At 29.9% G+C, this 25,811-nt stretch overlaps 1 protein-coding gene across 2 annotated transcripts; it reads right to left on the bottom strand.

Annotated features, from left to right (window-relative positions):
• Positions 1-78: 78 nt before the first annotated feature.
• On the bottom strand, positions 79-25,574 carry LOC148230738 (uncharacterized). 2 transcript variants are annotated; one of them, XM_088195094.1, is made up of 14 exons: positions 25,453-25,568; positions 23,006-23,241; positions 20,059-20,125; positions 16,990-17,280; positions 15,359-15,703; positions 13,600-13,694; positions 12,156-12,375; positions 10,129-10,342; positions 8,220-8,360; positions 7,945-8,159; positions 6,056-6,294; positions 4,109-4,472; positions 401-521; positions 79-333 (listed from the first exon to the last, which is right to left on the bottom strand). In XM_088195094.1, the coding sequence occupies exons 3-14, from the start codon at positions 20,114-20,116 to the stop codon at positions 198-200; spliced, it is 2,439 nt and encodes an 812-aa protein (XP_088051220.1). In that variant the 5' UTR covers positions 20,117-20,125; positions 23,006-23,241; positions 25,453-25,568; the 3' UTR covers positions 79-197. The 2 variants fall into 2 exon arrangements, with proteins under 2 accessions (XP_088051220.1, XP_088051219.1); XM_088195093.1 differs by lacking the exon at positions 23,006-23,241 and having other exon boundaries at positions 25,453-25,574.
• Between the last annotated feature and the right edge of the window lie 237 nt (positions 25,575-25,811).

Raw genomic sequence — 25,811 nt, 5'->3', positions numbered from 1 at the left:
TTTATAAAAAAATAAAATATTTCGCCCACAGATGGCAATACATACCAACATTGAGGTTATTCAATCAATTATATAAAATTGTTTTAAAAATATTTAATCGATATAAAAATATATAAAATTTGTACATTATTAACTAAATATAATATATGATTCAATGGTAACTATTATAAATATATTTTGGTATGTTTTTATTAACTTTAATTAGCATGTAATATATCGACGTTCTGATCTGGCCAATGCACTCTTCTGCTCGCAGATATCGAATCAAAGCCTAAATTATCGAAAGAATGATAGTTTTTTTGATATCTACTCTCTTCCGCAAAACTTCTATATCTATAAAAATATTTAAATGTTTAAAAATATTTTCAAATAATAATCAGATACAATTAAAATATTTTACCTCTTCACGACTATCATGCATCCAGCTAAAATCAATATCTGTACAATTAACCACACAAAGGTTATGGATATAAACAATGCCTCGTGTATGCAAATCATGCTTGGGTTACTTCTGGGTGATGCTGAAATTAAAATAAATATAAATAAACACATAAACGGTTATTTAGATTCGAAATTAACGATGGTTTATGCCGTTTAACAGTTCACGGTTATAAATTACGGGTTTAAGCCTTCGGGCGACGGTACACCATGCTGAAGATAAAATAAATAAGGAAATGGGAAAACAAGTGAAAACAGCCACGGATATTAGTGGGAAGAAAAACAACTATGACCGCATATATTTTACGGACTTTAAGGATTAAATTTACAACCGGCCGAAATGGGTTTTGCGGCCTCCGTACATGCAATGCAAACATCAACGGTTCGATGTCGGCTTTTCGGTATGTCGCTATAAATTTATATACGCAATATATATTATTTTAAATATTTAAATATAGTAAAATTTAATGTTTTGATACATGCGGCGTACCATAAACTATTAAGCAATACATTTAAATTTTTAAACCATGATAAAACATATTGATCTCGCATACATTTTATTAAGACATATATTAGCATACTACTTAAATTAGAGACATATGTATAAATCTCAACCCTTCTAACGCTAATAACTATTTATACGATAAAGACAAGATTCAGATGGGTTTACGTGTCAATAATACTTACATATAAATGTTAAGAATAGTAAGTGACTAAAAATATGTTAAAAATAATATTTATAGTAAACTAAAATAATTATATTGCAACGATTACTATAAACTTATATTATTGAATGGTTGCAATTAAATTTATAAATATGAAAGTAGGGAAAGTTAATTACAAAGAACGTTTTATGGCTTTATAGTTTTCTATAATTTAGATTATTGTAATTAATATTTCATAAATATCAAAGTATTATAATTTTTAAATGTCTACCTTTTATAAAATCACACTGTATTATGAACCGAAACAGCAATTAGCGTATTTTTTATTTATTATATCAAAATAATAAATATTAAAATACAATGATAATTAAACCATGCAATAAATTACTGCAAAAAAAAACATATAAAACAATACAATTTTTCTGTATGAGCACCGCCGCCCATTTGTAGCGAAAATTATAACATAAATTTTTGCACTAAGACGTTTTTAACCAACCGCAATTGTTCGTGGCTAGTTACGGGCTTCTTTCTTTTGTGTTAACGAGCTTTTTCCTTTGTTATGAAATTTTATTTTAAACGCTCACTCGAAACGATTAAGAAATTATTATTATGCTGCCTGACGCATGCACACCAGATTCGAATCGCACGAAACGTTTTATTTTATGCTTCACACAAAACCATCTACCGTGTGCGCCTGGCACTCGCATTATTTTTATTTTATACTTCCACTATGACATATTATATTTAAAGAATTTTTGTTTATAAATATTTTAAACGTGGTTCGCAAAAGTGTAGTGACTCCTCGCTTTTAGCTCCATCAATACACGAGCCACTAGCCGCGTTATACAACAGGTAAGGACTAGCAACACAGCAATGTGCACCAGGCGTCCGCCCCGCCACTGCCAGTGCCTACTGTCGCCAGAGCTGACTATAACTTTGAGACAAGTCAGTCTCAACCAAACAAAAGCAGTAACCTCCAGGGATGGCCTTTATCAGCAGCAAAATATAGTTGACTACCCGTCTGTGGACGCGACTCATAAGGATTGGGCGAACCCAGATGCCGTTGAGTTTTTGCTCACCGCCTAGAGACGCAGCCCCAGCATCAGCGTAAGCTGACGGCAGAGCACTGTGAACCTGTGCAATTTTTTGCACTTCGCGCATTTGGCTAGCGGACAATAAGCAGAACGGCATTTTTTATGTGAATTATAGCTATGTTTTAGCCGTCTGTTTTTTTTATTATAATCTCTTATGTCACGGCAATCAAATAACTTTATATATATATTTTATAACAAACGGGTAAATTAGATAAATAGAAAGCTTACCCTAGAGTCTTTCAATATATATATTTATTTGTGGCGACCACACAAATAGGCACATTTAGAAGGGCGATTGTCTCATTATTAATGACCGTGACCAAAAACGTTCATGCATTAACAATGAGACAAACATCATGTCACAAGAGGGATTTCCTTTGACCACACAACACGGGTCGTTAAGAGAATCCCTTTTGTGACAAAACGGTACGGACGCAATCAATCACCACAATGCAAACCCTTTCCGAAGAATTCGAAAGTCAAAAAACTTGTTTTCGAAAACGCAACATCTGATTTCTCGAATTCTAAGAAGCCACTGCAGCGATTGGCTAGGAGAAGAATGCACAATCGCGATTGACCAGCTAGCGTGCATCCCCCTAAATCAGTGGTCGGGGAACCGGGGTAAATTACCCCAAATGGGGTAAAAATGAAATTTTTTTGGGTACTAGGGAAATTTTTCTAATATATAAATTGCTATTGCATAAACGTGTTAGTGTATTTACAAACTTAAGCAATATGTAAATGTAAATTAATTTAATAAATAATGTTTATTTAAAATTTACATTGTTTGTTTTCTTTTCAGAATGGGAGGGGGAGGGGGTAATATCGACTTACGCAAAAATATTTTGGGGTAATGGTTCAAAAAGTTCCCCGACCACTGCCCTAAAGGATATAAGCCTGGACTCCAACGAGGAGAGGGCAGACGGTCCGAGATACGAGACGGCTGAGGCACGAGAAAAGAGACGGCCCAGAGAGCAGAGCCAGCGACGCAGACGGCCAGAGATCCAAGATCTACCAGCCGCCATCCGGAGAAACCAGCCACGCGCCCTCACCGACACCTGACACTCGTAATCATCCATAGTCAAAATTGTAATTATAACTTAATAAACAATCTAATAGGATTCACCGAAGAGTCTCATTGGCCGCGAGGTCAATCACCCCTAGGGCTACGCCCCCTAAATATTCTTTAAATATATTTATATTTTTTCAATGTCAATACATTAGCGACTTACACCTAAAAAACTAACTTGATATCAGTAATTATACTTTTATTTTACATTTTCTTTTAAAAAGATCTTATGACCCGTGTCTCCTAAAATTTTAGTTTAAACTTATGAGTGCGTTTGCATTTTTTAGTATCTGGACCCAATCTTGTAAACTTTTACCTAATTGAAGTTCACAGGATTGAGACAATCTTGATTTACAACACAAATCATAGTGTTTTTTTTATAAGTTACCCAATATTATCATCATTTTTTTTAAAATAACAACACAAATTCAAGTACTTAATAGGACTAAAGAATAAATTTTAGAACTGCTTTGTAATTTCTCAGTTACATATTCGCGATACAGACACTGTTATGACTTATAGATGTCAAAAACGTCACTAGTGTTATGAAACGTTTTGCTGTCAAACACGAAACGAGGTTCCGACAGCACGTCAACATCAAGCAGATGCAGCAGTCAATGTGATTAATTAAAAAAGAGAGGACTTAAGTATATTTTTACAAAATATTTTTGTAATATTATCCTTACATTAACATTTTAAAAACGTATAGAAATTAAAAAAAATACTTTGATTTTGTCTTATTGAATTCAAGTTATTATTTTTAAAACTCTAAAGGATAAAAAATCTCATGCATAATCCAACAACACTTCTCATGAAAGATTTATAATAAAATATATACTTACCAGTGCCAGCTACTAGTATCTTATCATTTTCACCATATATCAAACTATCCGACGTAAATACGTCGTTAGATGCCACAATAAGCGAAAGTTCCAGCGGTATTTTGCTCTCACGACTTTCGTTAATTTCCCTGCAAATTTCTCTAACTCTGCCTCCAGTTTCACTGGAAGCTACCACAACGTGCGCATTCCGCATCGACTTTTCTTTCATCATGAAGGGCTCCAAAAAAGACACTGTGGCATTTTCGTATAAATAATCTTCAGTGTTATTATTTTCCATTTTCTCCGAGGTATAGCTTTCCGTGCTACTCTTGAACAAAACTCTAGCACTTCTAATGTTTCTAGAATTTGGTGTATCGCAAGTAATCTGTAATTAAAATATCAATACAATAATACTATTTTAAACATTTTAAAATTAATTAAAAAATATCTGTGATTAATTCATTATTAGTAGAGGATCAGGGAGTAACGGTATCTATATTTTATGTATGATGCAATGTATATTTCGTGAAACAATCAATGAAATAATAGGGTTTATTTACGAAGGATGTGTTAAAGATTTATCTGAATCAGGCTATGTGGAACCGTGCACAGAATAAGTGTAATTTGATGAAAGGTAAGAATACGCCTTTAAGTTGTTGAATTTGAGCATTAAAATTCTACATTAGATTTATGGTTCAAACTTATAATAAATAAAACATTATTATTTGGTCACTAGACCTTTACTAATAATAATATCTAGCGTAAAACTCCCCAAGCCCTGAGTTATACAGGCTAAACATGAACACTGTTTTATAGTATACTATGCATTATGTTGGATACAGTTGTATTTCGCATTACATTTCACTCAAACTATCTCGAGCATACAATATAAAAACTTCTCTCGTATTTTCAATTTTGGCAATGATAAACTTTAGTAAAACTGCGAGAGACGAATACAGTAGTTCTAAAAAAACGTACACGAAAACACTCTCAGATGCACACAGGGTATAAAAAGCTCACAGTAAAAATATCACATAAACGAGCCTTGTAAAAGATTCGAGAAGAAGGGATTGTCTGCAATGCTAAGATGCAAGCAGCCAAGACACGCTTATAATTACAAAAGTTTCTTGCTCTATCCCCGAAAGTTTTTGTCTGGAGAGGAAGCAAGGCGCTGTACCAACACTGCTTGCTCTCTCGGGTTGACGCTACGTGCGGAAGCTAATTCACTGACGTCTATGAACAAACTCGGCTAAAGACACTCCTTAACCATTCCGCGGAGGAAGTTGGTGTCTTGCGAAGAAAAAAAAATAAGTGGCAACAAAAGCACGTTCCACTTAGACACCATCTCCTGTTTAAATTTTTGAAGGGGAAAAAAATGTGTAAAGTGGTAATTGGTTTTCAAAGGTTGGCGTTAAAGGCTAAAGCGAAGTTTTTCTTTGGCGCTTAATTAATTTAAAAAAGTTTAGTAGCAACCTGGTATCCAAAGAAATTACTTTATAAACAATCTGTTTGTTGACTTGCATTTACATGTAGTGGGGAAAGAGTTTGCAATTTGAGCGAGGGACAATGTTATAAAAACGAGTCCTTCAAAGTTGCAAAATAATTATACAACGGAAATCAAGTAGTATACCCTACTTGAAAAGTAACGGCAAACATCACTACATAATAAAAATTCGCCATAGAGATTAAATAGCCAAACTAAATATATTAAATTTTAATGTTTGTTTAAGTTAATCGGTGGTTTTATATCGTGGGTTAAAAATTAGGCCTTCTACTACAGGCGATATTGAATTTTATCCATTTTTAAACCACACTAAGATGATATTATTTTAACATATATTGAAAAATTAAACAAATATTTTAGTTAGGTCGCAAACTTTTGGTGTCCCAAGTATATAATAAACTTTGTTTATTTGATTAACTAGCGAAGTAATGATAGTGAAAGATAAACATTAAAGCATTACTCACTGGTCCACAGGATCCGGCGCAAAACTGAACCATCACGCTGAATTTGACGACGTGCGAATTGGGAAAGCGGAAGGCCTTAAAGCGGGAAGCCAACCGTATAATTCCATTTGATTCAGTTCGCCGAAGAGCTGGAAAATCCACTTGGCCGGTTGGGCACCCTCGGCCGTCCAGCAGTAGCACCGAACTGTCTCCCAGCTGTGAAGAGGCCACCAGATGGTACGCGTGGATGTCGATGGTATCTAAAAATCGAGAGTTGCAAACAAGTCTAGACAAAACATACAATGTAAAACTTGGTCATTATAATGGGGCACCTTAAAATGTTGCATAGTGCTATAATATAAACCATTTGATATATTTGTAAATCTCTTCATTTAAATAATTTAAAATAATATTTAAGTCTGGAATTAAATTAATTTAGTTGCGTAAAATTACGAAGTCATACAACATAAAAACTAGTTTCTGGAAACCTTTTAAACCCTTTTTTGGGGAATTTTTATCAGTTGCTAGTATTCTTATTGTATTCGCATTTTTTAAGTTTACGAAATATATAAATAATAAAAACAGAATTTGTAGGATAATTTCTAATGAAAATTAGATCTAAATCTTTTTTTTTATTGAAATAGACTTGCCCCGGTTTCAAAATCAACGGCTCATATAAAAATGTAAAAATATTTAGAAAGGCCGCAGATTCAACAACTATGTGACGAAGAACAATGATTACAAATTATTTAATTATTAAAAAAAAAACAGTCATAAATATTCTCTTATATTTCATTACAACTTGTGTGGAAATGTTAAAGCTATTTTTGCTTGTAAGTATATAACTGTTTGCAAAATTTTAAAATGTTTTAATAATTAATATATATAAAAAAAAAATAAACTGAATATTTGGAAGCAATATTTTTGTTACATTTAGATGGTTGCATTTAAACTTTTACCAATATGTGATCTGAATACAATTGATCATGGTCATAATTGCATATTGGAAAACAATATTCAGTCTTTTATCTCTAGAAATGTTGCTTACGATAATAATTTATTATACTATTATCCTTTCGATAAGCATTTGCAAAATTCAATAAAAAATAATTCTTACCCATCGTAAGTTTCTATTTAAAATCTTCTAAAATATTTTATTCATTAACATAGAAATAAATATTATTTATAATTAATTGGCAATCAACTGTAGTTATTAAAATTGTGCGCAATTATTAAGTATAATAATATTTGAAACATTTTTAAAAAAAATATTTTTTTAAATGTGCATAAATTATCGTGTGCGGAATATTCTATGTGCGGTCAATCGGTCAAATATTGACCTTTGGCAGATGCGTACAAAAAGGTTAAAATTACGTATATGATTAATAATAAAATACACGAAAATCTACTCTACTTTAATATTAAATAATGCGATCATTAAGTCAAAATGTATTAACGATACTATAGATTTTTAAGCATAGAACGCAAAAATACAATATATAAAATAGTTATTCAATACCACAGTATGTAACATTAAAGATATACTATTATTATTAAAAATGCTCTCGTGGATGGACAAGAGCATAGACTATCCTGAACCTTACCCACTTATTCATAAAAAAAATTATGCTTTGGAAAACATTAATGAATCACAACTATTTTTACAAATTTATATATAAGGTTCAGGTGTATTTTAATTTATGTATGATTGTATTTTAATTTATTTTTTCTGTAATTATTACGCAACTAAATAATGCTTATTTTGACTAAGATTATTTCTTAGTCTGGTTATTGGCTCACAGTCCGGAAGTCTCTGGATATATATTAAAGTTTTCAATAATCTATTAATTTGCACGTTTTTAATTTTTTAACATGTGACAACTTATATAAAAAATACCAACAAAACCTACCTGGCGCAATTGTATTAGCCTCAATCCTTAGCTCAATCGTTTCTCCTAGAGCGACTGCTCCTCCCGAGATTTGACCCATTTGCTCTCGCACGTCAGGTTCATTGATTATGTACATCTTTACTCTTGGGACGTGAGTTGCGCTCGTAGTGTTGATTATTGACGACGCGGGTATCGCTGATGAGCTGCTGCCGCTGCTGTCTTGTGTGTTTTCATCGCTAAACAACGGCACAATTAGATAACAGCTCACAAAATGATAAATTAATACCATCACACACCTATCGTTGCCGACGTTTATGTCGGTTCCCAATGTCACATTCATCGCAGGTACTGCCACACAGCCAGCTCTGATGAACCGGTCGCCTTGAGCTTGGATAATAGGATTGTTTTGAATCACAATCATCGTATACATCAACGTTCTATTTATATATAAAAACAACAATAAGTAAATTTTGAGAAGTAGAATTTATAAGGCAATGTGCCAAAAAGTTCTGCTTGGTTTTAATTGAGAGATCGACAAAAGTGCATTTATTAAGATAAAAGTCAGTGCGATGAAATCAATTATTATAGTTAAAAAAGTTTGTAAATATGAAGGAAAATCAAGTGTAAAGGGTTATAACCTTTTGTTCAATTGGTTATAATTGAGAGGTTACTCTAACGACAATTCAAACAAACAAAAAGAGAGATCATTCTGACTCTAAAGTGAAGCCACCAATAAAAAATATCTCGTGACTAAATAATTGCGTTAATATTTGGAAATATTGCACAGACCACCTAATAGCATATCTATCCCAAAACACTAATTACTCATAACTAAGGCCGAAACAACTAATCTGTATTTGGAAAGGACGCGCGCTATTTAATACATTCTATCCTGCACATAATACTATTGTTTTTCTACCTTTTGGTTTATCTTTTAAGACGTGAGCACATTTCATGTGTGTGTTTAAGAAGCGATGCAATTGGCTCGCGAACATCCTCATCTGCGTTTTGCCAGAGCTGTATCAAACCAGCATTATAAAATATGTTACATTTGGTCACATAGACAGACGACTCGGGAAAGAGCAAAATAACGGTGTAAAAATAACAGAAAAAAGCCAGGAGACTGCATCAACACAAGAGACATCAGTGCACTGTCTCAAGAGAAGCATGAGAACACATTACGATAGTTCACAAGCCGGCAATAATACAACTCAATACGCCAGCGAAAACTTTTCGACTTCCAAGACCTGACATTTCAATCCACTGCCTAACGGCGGCATATATATTTATTTATATTTCTGGTAGTTAATATATGTTTATAGAATAAACTATTACCAGCTTTTTGGCATATATTTGGATGAAAAGTTATATCTCTTCGACTTTTGTTTGAATGAAAAAAATATATGTACATTTAAGGTATTAATGATGGTGCTCATACTTAAAACAAAGGTTGTATGAAATAGTGCTTAAAATCAATAATTTAATTACAACCAAAGAGCAATAAAATACTTTTAAAACGATAGATAAAACTATTTGGTAATAATTGTGTGTGGCGGCCAACATGTGTAACATGGATAGGAAGAAAGAACGAAATTTCAATTACGCAAAATAGCAATAAGACGATTTTCAATCAATGGTAATTTTAATAATTCATCTCAAATAGGCAAATTTGAGTCCATTCTTGACAGATTTAGAAACCTGATCCTTTTCTCCTCAGTCGTCCAATGCCCACATAGCATATATAAATATACTATCTTAATAATTATATAAATAATATAGTGAAGTCATTGAACGAAAATATGATTGACATTGATGGTGGTTAAAAGTTAATAAAATAAAGTTAAGCATAAAAAAGCGAAAAAAATGCTTTGTAATTGATTTGATAATTAGGTGTATAAAAAGCAATTTACCATGGAGTATATTAGTTTATATAAAGGTAAAGAAAAGGTTGATTTATTAAGAAATATACTAAGGTTTATTCAAGAAAATTGTAATGCAATTATTTTCAAGGAAAACCTACTCTTTTAAATAATGTTGTTTATTCAGAACCATCTCATAAATACTTTTAATATACTATATCTTCGTTTGCTTGCTAAGTATATTAAAAATGATTTATATATACTACTATTTCAGTTCTTATATTGTTAGTCTTTTATATTAATTGATAATTTTTCATTTAACTCTGATTAAATAAATAAGACTCACCTGTTTTCGTTTATGTTCTCATCAGATAGGGCATACGCTTGGTTTACTCCACAGGCAGACTTGTTAAATGGTATGACAAGTCTAGTAGGAATATTTCGACCCTTTCCATTAATTGTACAAGTGTCTGAAAATCCATTGACGTACAGTCTGCCTCGAAAATCAGATTTGGGCCAATACGTCACTGTCATTGAATTTGGCGTACATTCCACGCTAACTGTAAAGAAGCCATATCAAATATTATTATCTATTTTTATTTAAAAAACTAAACAGATTCTTATAAAAAATATGTAGAACCATTCATCTAAATAAATTTCTTTTACAGTTCAGTTTGCAGATACTTACTGTGAGTTACCTGCAACAGATGGTTTCGCTAACGGATAAATTTTCTAAAACTCGAGTGCCATGTATTGCTTGAACGTTTTAAAATTCATGAGATGGAATTTATATTTATCATATTCAATAAGAAATTATATATGATATGGAACTTAAAAGATTTATTATATATTTTGAATACGAATAAATTGTCCCATCCTGTATTATGTTAATATAAATATGTGTGATATTAAATTACAGTATTCAATTAAATGATAAGTTAATACAGAAAACACAATTTAAAATAAAGAAAAAAATTATATAAATTGTATCATGAGCCACCAAGTATATTTCATGAGCGGACCATTTATTCAAGTACCTTGAGCCAACACTTGAATTAATAGCATGCGGTTTTTTGGATTGTGCACATAAAAAAAACCATTGAAACGTAAATTTAGTTTTAAACTGAAAATGTATATAAACCTTTCGCTCAATATGCAAAGCGACGCCACTCGTCTAATTACGATTCTGAAACGAGGCATTTCAATGCAAAATAATCACTAGTCAATTTCTGAACCATAATGTTTTTTTTAATAAAAATAAAATAAAAGTAATTTAACATTTTTCTATAATAAAATATTTTAGCTAATTTTTTATATGAATTAATAAAATTAAATTATTAAATACTAAAAAAATATATTTTCAACAGTTATTATTTAAAAAAAATATTTTCAAAACATTCATAAAATTTAAAGGAAAAAATATACCGTTGAAATGGCGACAGTTCTAACGCACTCTTAGCAACTTGTACATATATTTTAAAATGACATATATGTATCAATATTTTATATTTTAATATTAAATTTTTAATAATATTTTGCATTCTTTCATTTATTTTTCTAGCTTTGTTTTGGTTTCTACGTTATTTTAAAGATATTGCTAAAATAAATATACTAATGTTTGGGCTGTAATTATAGAAAGAACAAAATGTAAAAACCGATATCATTATTTTTCTCTTTTTATTTTAGACGTGTACACCTATGTATTGTATATAATCGTATAGGCTTTTATATTTAGTTTTTCAGTACCAAAAAAAATGTAAAGAAATACAAGAAAAAAATAGAATAATTACACACACTGGATGAACCTGTATTGATTTTAGTTATTCGTTTTGAGTCTGGTTTTATAAATTATAAATAAAAACATGGATGGATTCACAGGTATCAGAACAACAGCGTGACGGAAAACGGACGGAACGTGTCAGTTCCGGTTATCAAATATACACCGGGTTTACAATACATATGGGGTTAAAATATATTTTTTCATAACTGGAGTACACACTGTTCCACTAATAATATTTTTTATAACATCCAGACTTAAATCAGTCGCTGATACATAGTTATATAAAGCATTTTAAAATTAAAATCAGAACCTTGTAAAATATCTGTAGCAATTTAATGTGTCATTGTAAACTTTATTAATAACTACCGCATCGTCTTTAGAACATGTCAATTAAATTACGCTATTAATCACATCTATTGTTATTATGACCTCATACCAATCTCTACTCATCCCATATAATGTATATATAATTTATTAGCAAAACTACACACGTTCACGAGCGATTAAACCGGTCCGATTAAAAATGAAAGATACAACAACACCGTACACAACCGGCGTTATAAATCGACAAGATATAATAAATAATAACTCACTATTTAGACACGGCACCCTTCTATAATAAATGGCTTCGACCCTTTTGGTCAAAAGCCACGATCCTAAGCTAAGGGTATCTTCGCTGTGTAACAGGCATATTTTGACATCGGGCTCCGTAGTAGAACTGGTGGTGAAATGGTAATAAGGCCTACTTTCGTAAGGTATAGTGGTGAATCCCCGACAGTTGAAGCGGTACTCGTTCTCGCATCGGCGTTTGCACTGAAAATGTATTAAAAATATTCACAAAATAAAAAAATAAATACATAAAATATATTTAAATTTAAAACAAGCTTAAAACATATTAAATATAATATAAAACGCAATGGAAAATTATCCGTTAGATGTATTTACAAACATGTTCATAAAACAACCATACTTCAATTTTTAATTTACATAAGTACCTACATCAACAGTTTTTTTCTCAAATTGAACCATTTACTGCTGTCTGTCTTTCTAGGTTTCGACTATCTGTATGATCAATTTAGAAGTCATTATAACGACCATATAAAAACAAATAAAAAGAGAAACCATCTCGTCTCGAAAATAGGGCGTAACAACGATAATTAATATTTTTTTATTTTTCATGAATCAGATAATAGAACATCCGTCCTGAAAAGTTAATTACACGTAAGTACCGAAATAACTATAGTGTGTAAAAAAGACAATGCGTTCTTCAATGCAAAGAATACTATTGTTATTCTACCGCCTCTGTTAATGATCGCCGGGGTGGCCATCTGGTCATTTAATTTTTAACGCGTAAGTACATTTCATGTGTGTCTAAGAAGCGATGCATTTGACCCGCTAATTGTATCGCTTTTTGGACACACAGCGACTTACCAGAGCTGTGTCGAACCGACTATAAAATACACTTGGTCACAAAAAGGGCAGACGGAGGAAGATACGACCAGAGACGCGTAAATAAAGACGCAAAGGATCACCCAGCATTATCACAGGAATACAACATGACAAATTACAGCTGACAATAATTCAACTCGACACTTCAGCAAAAACCAGAGAATAAAAATAAATCGAAGGAATGGTTCAGACCTTATTATTTTACTTAAATTATTATTAACTATTTATATGCGATTCTGGTTATATTATTACCCACTGTTTTAGAGTTTCGGAAAATCATGAAACGCATCCCTAATTTTTCAACGTGAGTCGTGTTTTTTTTATGCGGTATCCTGTGAAACGCAGCTACCGTATAAAAACAGAGTGTTCTTATCATAATATAATATTTATATTTTACCTAACACTATATTATCATATAGTATAAACTTTTGTAAAGTGAGTAAAATTCCACTTTAATAAGCTTGTTTATTATTTGCTATACTTATGTAATATTATAATTTAATGCAGTGTGATTAGTTTATAAGATACACTAAGATAAATATATTTATACATCTGGGCTTTTATAAATATTATATAATAATTTATTACCTCATTTGTCGTAATACTGTGTACAATGACATCGTAGTGTTTAAGCGTCTGATTGTAGTATTCCTCGTACGAGCACCGATCAATATGTTTGGCATCTAAAATAAATAAAAGTATCAACTTGAAAAATGTTTCAAAGTGGTGATATAAATTCAAATTGGTATTCAGGCTATGTGTGAAATATAAAACGTGAAACGGTTGAAACTATAACAAGAATGTATGAAAAATGACATTATATCGAGGCCCAGCAAAAGACGAGTAACGACGGGTCTGGATTTTCGTCATATAAAATAAAATAAAATATGTTTATATTTATTAAAATAAAATATTAATGATTTTTAAATACTGTATGTATAAAATGCTATACAAGCATGAAATTCTAAATTGTCCCTTTTATCTAAGCTTGACTATAGTTCTATAAAAGCACGTCTAGACATCTATCTAGATGAAATGAAAAGGGGTTTCATTTTTTTTCTTGAATGGCTGACACAATGCTCGCTAGGAATACACGTGTTGAAGTATACCTCATCACAAACCTGACCTTTTATAGAAAACCTACCCCTCAAAACCTTCGAATGACAGACTATGCCATTCAATTTCATATTTTAAATGAAAAGCCACCACATTCTCTAGTGTTTGTCTTTTCCTTGTTACGAAGGGAACATTCACGAGCATCCTCAATGATAATGGATTTTTATCCTAATGAAAAATTCCCTTGCATTTTTACCTAAATACATGAACATATACATAGATTTTAAACGACTTATAAATGACGATCTATTTATTATACGTTATACAATTGTAAAAAATATTAACACTTATATCAAATATTTGTTTGTACAATAACGTGTTTAATTGTATTGTAAGGTACTTCTTCAAATCAGTTATTTAAATTAATATATATTTTAATTGTATTATTTTGGTGTAGTTTTAGTAATTTAATAGTAGAAAATCATAATTTTAAAATTAATTTAATACATAATACTTTGAAGAGAACACTAGATATTGAGATTTTTATTTTTTATAGTAACAGCTTTAATATTTTAAAACATACGTTTTCTTGAATTATTTAGTAGATATGATAGGCTGGAAGAAGGAAGAAAATACAATGTTTCGATTAATTTCGGGAATAGTTGATATTGATAAATTGTATTAACTTTTATAAATCAAATTTAAAAAATAAGTCTATTATTATTATTTACCATCACTGATTTATTGTTGTTAACTTGCTCGCTATCCATAGGTTGATGGTTAGCACCGCTAGCAAGAGATGTGAGCAGATTTTAAAATTATAAAGTCCCAGTTTACTTATTATTTGTACGTATATTAGCAATAAACTTACTTTTTGATGTGTTCAAGTCGGTTTAGAATGCTATGGATAAGTTGAAGTACTTCAAACACTTGCAAAATGCCGCGCGCAAACGCTCGTAAAAAATATGCATACCGCTTCTTTATTTCAGACGTACTTTATTTCCTTACAAGCTCTAACTTGAATAAAGACTACTTATATTAATCAGTGTCTGTATAAAAATACATTTAAATACTCTATATTTGTAAAATTACCAGAGACTCACATTTTTTTTGTAAAAATATCGTCTGTTTCATTTCATATTTAAACAACAATATACTTTCCTATAAGGTCTTATAATTAAATATTTTTAAAATTAGTAAATATTTTACTATTTAAAAATATTCAATAAATCATTTTAAATTACGTATTTACTGTGTAAATGTACTTTTAATAAAATGAGTTGATACTAACAATCTTCGATGCACTGGTTCTCCTTGTACTGGACAGCGCCATTGGCAACTCTGAACGACTCTGGCTGCGTGAATTTATTCTCGACGTTCAGGATGCACTTTCCTCTGTCGGTGGGAATATTTCCAATATCATTTCCATCGAAAATGTATCCGTTGGTATCCGCTTGAGGCAGCAGAAATTGCGACGATCTTATCGGTGTGCCGTCTTGGCGCTGCTTTGTGAGCAACCCGGAGCACTCTTGACTGGTCACGTTATAGACAGCCCCGACTTCGGAGTCACGGCTGATAAGATGGTATCCCGGCGTACTCTCCACGGTCCACAGCTTCGGTCGACAGCTATCTGAGACTAGAATATATAATGGTTATTTTTTAATTGATCGAACTCGGGTAGATTTACGTGGAGTGTGAGGGTGAGTCAAATAAAGATTATAAACACCGTTACATTGTCCAGTCAGTTGGCGGTATCCTACAGTACAAATGCAATAGGTGCATGGATTATTTTAGTGGTTTATTATTTTTTAGCCTTTTTACGGCTCTCAGTACGAAACTTCCAGCAACTTTAAGCCAAGAATATATTCATACAAGGGTATTACCGGTAACCCAAGAAGCGATTGAAGAACCAAAATTCGAGGAGATACATGGTATAATTGTTTCTTCAGTTATTAGCTAATTTAGATTATGGAAAAGTACACGTATGTATATAAAAAATCATTACCAAGCAAAAAAATTAAATTATACTGAATATTACTTAATGGAAATTCCTGCAAACATAACAATAAATAAGTACACTTTTGAATGATCTTCATACCTTAATTTCACTAACGACGAGTGTGTGAAAGCTTTTAGGGCTCGAGAAAAATGGCAATTCAACTAAACTAAAAACTGTAGTAACATTAAGAAAGACAGAAAAATTTGGAAATAATTATTTTAAGATAAACAATCGGTGATCAACAATTTAATGTTTATATTTATTTACTGTTCTTGAATGACTACACTAAAAACAGTTTCATAGTACACTATGTTGTTTACCAAATTGGGCTTTGCCGCAGTAAGGAAAAATCTATTATATACATATATGAAAATTTATGTTTTACGCCCATGGAATTTAATGGAACATTATTCATAGCTATCGAATAACTATATTATTTGATCAAAATATTTTATATAATAGAAAATAATTTCGAACCATGTTGCCTCTGGTTATTAATGGATTTGTGAATGTAAATGTATATTCGGAAGTATTTTTAAGTAGTACGTGTCACAAGCGTGGCTTATAATATCAATACAGTCGCTAAGGAAGTCTAATAAAATTATTACAACTTAAATCATTAAGAATATAGTATAATTATCATACTGTATATACATACATATGTACTATAAATTTGTAAACAGAAAAAATATAGCAAGAAACACTTATTTTTAGAATTTAATAAATGCTTTTAATTTGAGATAAATTTATTAATTTTTGTTTTTTTTAGTAAAAACTTAAATTATTATTATATAAAAAAAATGTATAACTAGATATAGACAGACAAAGTATTAAAAGCTTTTCGCACGCAGGTGTTTGCTTTTCATTCTTTTTATTTTCATATAACCTTTCGTATGATATTTTGTAGAATAAATTACCCTTACCTTCCATACAAATTTTGACGAAATAACTCGCGTCGTTATCGACTCTTAGAATTTTCACCTCACTCTCAGGCAAAGCTATACACTCCATAGCCTGATACAATATGAGCACTGAATGACAACTCTGTAGCATGTGACACTTTTTCACACATTCAATAGTCAGCCAGTCGGTGCTCGGTGATTCGCCAGGTCTGTATATGAACACTGGGTTGAGCAGTAAAGAAGTATTCGATGGTCGGACTCCTATTTTCTTTTCAAACGTCATATGTTCATGTAGCGGACATTGAAGAGCTCCTGAAATATGATAAAAATATGCTTATTCATATATTATGTATAGGTAAAGTCAGATAAATATATGCTTCCGACGTTTTCTATTGGCAATTAACGTAGTAAATGCGATAACCGATAGATAGCAAAATTCGCTTTCGTTTGCCCCACATGCGTTTCGCTATCGATGAAACCATTAAAGGTTGTGTTAGTCGGTCAAAGAGTCATTGTTTAAGAAGCGTTTTGTTTATGAAACATATTTAGGTGCCCGCATGAATATGGATAAGATATATGTGACAAATATGAATCATGAAACTTTCACATTAGATTTTTTCCATAAACTAGGAAAATGAAATTCAAGATTTACAATTTTACAAAAAAATTTAAATCGTTTTACAAATAAAAACATTATCTTTGTAATTTAAAAAATATTTAATAAAATTTATGTTTAAAAATTAAATATTTAATAACAATTAACTAAAATTAAAATAAACGATAAAAATAATAATGAATTGGAACAATCATCGTTTTCAGACAGTAAAAACTATAAAAAATACATAAAAAACCTACAAAATAAATATGTTTTTGTTTATTACTTGATGAACTTTACAAACCTCTACATATCTGTATTTTTATGTATTAAATTATGTTGTTATCAGAAGGCCTTTTTGAACGGTCTGTTTTTTGGTGAAACTCTTTGCTCCCCATAGGTGATAACAGAGTTTCTAGAAAGCACTTTAATAATATAAATTGTAATAAGACCTTTCTAAAAAATCTAGTGCTCGTTGAGTTATTGCTTGTTTCTAGAAGGTTCGGAAAAAATATTTTTTGCGAGCCATGCTAGAGTTGAACCAAAATAGACAGGACATCGCATTTTATTTTATTTGCCTTGAGGCAATGGTTTTTTAAGGTCTGATAGCATGTCAACACCGTAATAGTTCTCGTCCTTGGCCGGCTACCCCATTAAAGCACCCATCGAAGAGGGTCCACCAACGGTGCTCTTTGCTAAAACTGCAGATTTTCGAGTTGTTTTCATGGATCTAGGCGCTCTTTATAGAGCCAAGAGTGCGTCACCTCATCTTTCTGAGGATGACGACAGCAGAACGCACCCCGCCAACAACTAAATGACGCATCACCGTTTTTAAAGAAAATGGAAATATTTTAATTGATTTTGCTCTTGATGGTTACACTGTTCTTTTTTTAGTAATTATACATATATTTTTAAAGTGAACATTTTGTATATGTATACTTAACATGATGGTCAAAATATAATAAAAACTAAACGGTTATCTCATTGTTTTTATAGTAACTAGGTTATCAAATAGGTAAATAATGTATAAGCTTAAAAAATGAGTGCTAAATATTATATATGGCTTCCGTGAATTGCATATATGCAAATTTATTGAATAACAGTTTATCGGTGCATGGATTTTCATTTCGCATGCCAAATTTAATCATGATATGCAAATCAGAAACCGGTGTAAAGCTTCAAAGCGTCCATGCGAGTCCGATGCGCTTGCGTCAACTGAAGTTACTAAACTTTCCTAAAGCGAACTTTCCACCAAATCGTAAATTAATGTCAAAGGCAAAACTTGGCATAGATTGACGTCCGTTTATATTAAAAATGCACAAATGAAATTGCAAAAAACTATATGAAACAATCAATCAGTAAATACATCGCGTAAAATATTTTATTCATGAGTTTGTAATGATCGGTAAATAATTAACAACATTTGCCAGTAAAATAATAAAAACAATCAATAGTAATTATCGTTGGCAAATTCCCATGTTATTTTAATGTCATTGTAAGGTTTGTACATTAAGTCGACGTGAATCACGTTTATGCATATTAATATGATAGTAATTGATTCTCATACCGGGAGTTTCATTAAGAAACTCCTTTTTAAAATTACATAAAGTCCAAAACTAACTTCTACAAATTAATTTAAATAAATTAAAATAATTGAAAAAAGAGCACAATGAATTTTGCCATTTATTTATACCATTAGTATTATATTATCATGGACCTTAATGCGATTTTATGTGAGTTTCTTGATTCCCAATAAAGTATTTGATGGCGTTTATTATGTTCTTCGATTTTATTAATTAATTTTAATAATGAGTTCATCAGTGACAACGGACTCCTATCATCATCATAAATATAATTTATTTTTTTCTCAAATAACAACACGCGGACACTAACGAAAACGACAACATTGTCAGTACGGTTAATTCATCACTTTCATTTTTTCTTGCCTTACATCTGAACTTTCATTATATACATCGTATGCTAGTGCTCTATTTTCTGAATGGAATACACGTATATTCATTATTTTATATTACATCATATATCCGAAAACAATGATATTATTTGTAAATCTCGGAAACGTGACAAAACATAATAATTTTGAAAGATGACTGTAATTAAATTAGTTTCGCTACGATGCATCAGACCAAATGACATTGCAAGTGACACGTGACATGTTAAGCAATCTAGACCTTCATGAATTATCATGTTCAGACTGATAATCGCATAGTTAATAAAATACACATATAGCTTTAATTAAATGACTATCAATATATATATATATATATACATATATGTATAAAATACATATTCAATTTTATAGTTCAGTAACTTATTCTAAACAAATAATAAGTTTTCCTAATTGACTTATTTTATTTGCAAACTTATTAAATAAATAATAACTAATGTAATTCTGAAAATTAAATAATATATATTTTACTTCCCTAATGGTGTATATATTTATATTTTTTAGAAATGTGTATTTTTTTATTACTTACCCGTTGTAGAAAAAATGGCACCCAGCAGCGTCGCGACGAAATAAAGTTTATTTGTCATCTCCAGGCGCTGCACGACATCAAGCGCCGAATATTAAAATGAAGAAAAAATATATAAATGTGTATTTTTATATAAATATAAATTATATTGTACATAACTGTTCTGAGAATTATATAAAATAAATGTTTATAATTTGGCTTTTTGCTCTTCTCGGATTGAGTCTTTTGAGTTTACCGCAATACAGTTATGAAAATATGATTTTAAAACCATAAAATAATATATCCATTTTCATTTACGTATTATTATTATTTGCATACGTATTTTTACTATAACTTATACTTTTAATTTAATACTTTTGTAATATCCCACACGTGTATATTAAAATTTCAATAATGGTAATACCGCGGTGAACTATTTACTATAATAGTGAGATAAAGGAATAAAATTACATTTAATACACCAATTATTTAACCAGATAATATGTCTTTGGGTGCAAGGAAAAACAATTAAGAGCAAACTAATTTAAATATTATAAAGAGCAATCACATGAATTAAGTATTTATATAGATTAATTCATTACTAAAAGTTAGACACTCACATAAAATGAAATATTACGCGGTTTGGGCAAATTATCAGCCAATTACTAGAATAAGACAAAAGTAGATGTTTAATACATAATTATATTGTGAAAAAATATATTTTGATCTACTAGTTTTAAATTTTAATTAATTTTCAATATATATAGCAATAAGGTTTTAATTTTTTAATAATATAAAATATTTTTCATTTTATAAAATAAATAAATGATTTTATAAAGTTATATTATTTTCACACATCTTAATCGATTGGTAGGATTTTAAGTAACTTTTTTAACATGTTTTCTAATAAAAATACATATTCTATAAGTTTATATAGTATATATTTAGGAATAGTTTATAAATATTTTTTATATTTTTAAACTATTCCTAAATATATACTATATAAACTTATAGAATATGTATTTTTATATTTTTTAAACTCAGATATGTATTATAAAAAATAATATTTTCTATTAATAATAAATTTGTTTATATTCGTAACGTTCACTAAAATGTTAAATTACATCATGGATAGAATTAGTTAAAATAATAAAATATAACTTTAGTAAGCTTTAATAAGTTTACTGAAGTTATATTTTATCTTTTTTAATTTCACTATATGTAGTAAATAAAAAAATTGCAAGAAAATATAAATTAACTAAACATTTTTGGCACAGTGAAGGCTAAAACTATATTTATTGTATATTATATTTAAATGCTGCTAAATATCAACGGATAGTTGAACATTAATATATTTTTACAAACATTTGCCACTTGCCACTTCAATTGTGTTTTTGTAGTTAAATATATTTGTCTATCTGGGAATATAAAACTACTCAATTTATTCATTCAAAATTAGTGTTGAGGAGAAAATATTGCGCGAAACCGTCAGCAATATTTTGTTATCCGTACAGGTTGGGCAAAAATTTTTGCACTTTAAAAAAATAAATTTCAAAAATCTGTTTGAATTTTTATTTCACTGAAAGAACGCAATTGGAGAAATGTTGCCATCTAAATTTCCACCATACCGCCGCTGGTACTCCTCGACGCCCTTGACGATTATTTGCCTCAAGTTGGGTTATTGTGCTTGGTTTATTTAAGTGATACGACATTTGAGTAAACCCCATAAAAAAAATCAAGAAGTGTTAAATCTGGGCTGTAAAGGGGCCGTGGGGTTTCTCCTTTATTTGATATCACTTTGTTAGGAAACATTTCCTTCACCACCGAAAAGTCACATCGGATATATGGCAGGTTGCCCAATATTTCACGTCCAGTTTCCAAAATTCGACACAAAGTTGATCTTTGTATTGCTATAGCAGCAGAACATTTGAAAGTCGAGAAATCTGAATCTTTTCATACAGACTCGTAACTTGCGAGACATTTGCATCTCTTGCTCCGTGGCTGCCTGGTTCTGTTCTTATTTAGCGTTGAATCGGGGTCCTCGAACTACTGGAGCCACGATTGAATTTAATTAATATTCGGACAATTATTTATACTGTGTAGTCGGTAGTGAGCGTGAGGCGCAGAATAAACACTAAAGAATCGATGTTTTTGTAAAACTGTTTTATGCAGAACCCGCGTTGTTCTCCCATGAAGCAAGCCATTGCGATTAAATTTCCAAGAAGCAAACTCTTGCGCGACTCCCGCTCAAAAGAGATTTAAAAAGAACAAAAACTTATGGTCCACCCTCAATAAAAATGCTACAAAAATAATATAATGCTGTTTCAACCCATTACTTTGCTTTAATGTAACACTAGTTTTGCTTAAGTTAAAAATTTGACGGTAATTTGTAGTTTGTGTAAAATATTATTAATTACCAAAAGTGTAATTTTAATCTTGAATATTTATATTACTGTATTATAATAGACAAAATGTTATTTTATGTAAATATTTTTAAATTATTATTAATGAACTTTAAAGTGTTAAATTATATTAATATATGATAGATTAGGTTAAATTATTTATTAATTTTCTCGCTTCTAAATACAAAGATTTACAAATTCATTACAATAATGAATCGGGATCACAAAAAATAAATAAATGTTGAGAGCAGCGCTCCTTGTTCGCAATAATGATATATAATCGACGATATAGGAATAAAAGATCTAAACAAAGTTCTCTAATTATATGTCAAAGAAATAAAAGAAAATAACGAAAAATAGTATCATATTTTGGCTGGATCATTAAGAGTTTAAATGTCACTTAAAATGTCTAGTAAAAAATAACAGCAAAATACTTATTTTATTATTATTTAAATTTTAATCTAGGTAATAAGAACTTACACATTATTAAGCACCCCTTAGAAAATTTCATTAAATTTTCATTTCTCTCATAAATTTCCTTTGTTACTCTATTTATTATATATCCGTACCGTAAAAATGTATCTAAAGCGGCGATGCGCAGCGATCGCCAACAGCTGGCCGGCGAGCGTTGAAGGGTACTGTTTGCGAAATAATAATTAACGCTCAACGAATATTGGCACTATTCGCGAAAATTCCCTTATTTATTTAGCGCTTCTGCGCTAACTCCACACGGGTAGAATTCAATCGCAGTTTGATTTTTTCACAAGCACTGCACTGCGATAATTGTTTTTTTACCATTTCTACACTAAAATCACAACACATTATACTATATCCACAACGATTAAAATTGATATTATTTTTAATCTCACAATATAAATTATTATTTTTTTTAATCTCACAAAACATTTTTATACTTTGCACGTTTAGATATGTACACGCGTTAAAAATTACGGTAGTTTCTTGCGCCTATAAACTTCATTGAATGATAATATAATTATATATAATATAAAAGTTTATATATAATAAGTTGACCAGACGTGAAGTAATATCAACATTTTTTAAAGTGATCCGACTAAAGATATTATTTAATTAAATTTACTTGCACTCTAAAGTAGGTTTAAAAACCAATACCAGATTCCTAGATAGACATTTGAATAGGAAAAGGCATCGTAAAAAACTATATAAAGTGAGAAATAAATACTATTATTATTAATCTTATGATTAACAAACATAGCTTAATTTGCGTAAAAAATAAAAATTCTTCGCTGCGTAACTCTAAAAATATTTTCATGTTTTTTTGGTCTATTCAATTTTGAGTTTTTGTAAAAAACGTATTTTTTGGGCTAAATAATGCATTTAAATATTCGACAATAAATCTAAATAATACGAATAAAACCCAGAGTTGGATTTTTTAATTTAAAATTATCACTAGCACAATAAATAGTTGTTTTTTACCCTTGACATGGGTTCAAACCCCATATAGAACTTTGTGTATTTTAAATTCCTACCTTATCTGAGAGATTATTAAAAATTAAGTTTTCCTAAATTTTTCTAATCTTGTAAGTTAATAATTTGAATAAAATGAAACTAGGTTTTGCCAGTGACAGTTATTAATAGTTGTGATAAAAATTTTAAATCAAAAATGTACAGAATTTTTTTAACAAATGGTAAAAATATACAGAGATGATTTTACCGCCAGTCTAAAAATACATATATACGAATGCCTAGAACTGTGTTTTTTATATATTTTAATATAGCGGTTAATATATGTATACAAAATTTAAAATACCTAGCTGCTTGTACTGAAATATTTTAGAATTGACGAAATATGAATAATTAATTGTCTACTCCAAAAAAAGGTGATGTCTATAATGGGTCGTATCCTTTCAATTCACATTTAAAAGGAGTGATTGAATTGAATAAATATTCTAATATGGTACTACCAATAATGGTGGTATTAATGTCCAGAGATATTTTATGTAGTTTTATAAACTGTTAATGTTAAAGAAAAAATGCTATTTTTCGTTTACCCTCAGTTATTTTTATCAATGTTATTTTTAATAGAGCTAGATTTAGATGTCTTAATTAATTATACAAATATATGTACATAAATATCTTTTATGAAACATGAAATCAGTAGTTTATCAAATTTGTGTTTCGTCATTCTCCTTAATCCATAAATAATAATTATTTAAGCATCATATTTATCTTACCATTAGTAAAATATTAATTCAGGCGGTAGACAAAAAAATATAGGAAACATTTGCGATAAGAAGTCTAACATATAGTTACAAGTAAATGCGCCTTCATCGTTATCAGTCATGTATACGAAAGTGCTATACTTATTTCATAAGTAACTGCAGTAGCCCATTTATAAAATTAATATTTATCTTTATTCATAAACAATATTTTGTGATAAGGTGGTTCAAAATAAATCTAAAATTAAATTTGATCTTATCTATATAATATAATTATGATTTGAGGTCTACATAAATGTTATAAATTATACAGAAATAAAACAGCTTTTTTAAAAAAAAAGATATATCTAAATGTTTTTTTTTAATCCATGGGAAGAAACGTAAAAGAAACCTACATGTGTAATGTCATTCAATGTTTTAATATACTATATACAAAATTTTATAAAATAAATAGAACCACAATAATTATTCTTTCAATAAAAATAGTGAAATAATCATACAAATTTTAAGTTTATATTTAAAAAATATGTTTGATATTTTTCTAAACGAAATGACCTATCTAGGTTTTTTCATTGCGTTACATTGGAAGCCTTGGATAGCACTAACTTAAATTAATAATATAAACTTACATTGTTTTATATTTTATATTAAACAAATTCAAAACCAAAAACAGAATACACTTAAATACTTTAAATATTAAATTAGTTAATCTATTTCATAAAATATTAATTTTATATATTATCATCATATGAATAAAAGTTTTAAAATATATAAAAAAAAACTTATAATTTTTCAATTAATTTTAATATTTATATTACATTCGAATATCAACCGTCTAGATTCACATTTGTCTTAGTATGTTTAAGGGTGCGTTCACACCCCAAGAACAGTACAAGTTATGGCACGCGCGACTGCCCGCGGTCTATTACTGACTGACGATTGTTTGTACTGACTACCGCGAGACTCTTCTGTCATCGCAGGTGTTTCCCCAGCTGATACATTCACGTGAAATAATGAATAGGTGTGTTTTTTCTTGTGCAACGTCATTTGCGATACCGCAACCGATAGCACACACACGTACAATAGTAAATATAAAACTCTTTCAATAATGCCTTTGATGGGTAAAGAAAAATAGGTAACTAGATTGTGACGCGTGTGACATCGATTTGGCGGTTAC

This window comes from Plectrocnemia conspersa, unplaced genomic scaffold, assembly GCF_051122295.1.
Source record: "Plectrocnemia conspersa isolate PC_06_02 unplaced genomic scaffold, ASM5112229v1 ptg000010l, whole genome shotgun sequence".
In the NCBI taxonomy this organism is placed as follows: domain Eukaryota; kingdom Metazoa; phylum Arthropoda; class Insecta; order Trichoptera; family Polycentropodidae; genus Plectrocnemia; species Plectrocnemia conspersa.
The sequence above is the reverse complement of the archived record's forward strand: the minus strand, read 5'-3'. Positions and strand labels throughout refer to the sequence as shown.

What these genes read in the sequence shown, in the direction of transcription:
- LOC148230738 (XM_088195093.1), bottom strand. Translation starts at nt 20,116, where the DNA reads ATGACAAATAAACTTTATTTCGTCGCGACGCTGCTGGGTGCCATTTTT. An exon ending in CGTCAAAATTTGTATGGAAG is followed by an intron (nt 15,704 to 16,989) that starts GTAAGGGTAATT and finishes TATATATTCTAG; the next exon opens with TCTCAGATAGCTGTCGACCG. An exon ending in TGCATGATAGTCGTGAAGAG is followed by an intron (nt 334 to 400) that starts GTAAAATATTTT and finishes ATATTTTTATAG; the next exon opens with ATATAGAAGTTTTGCGGAAG.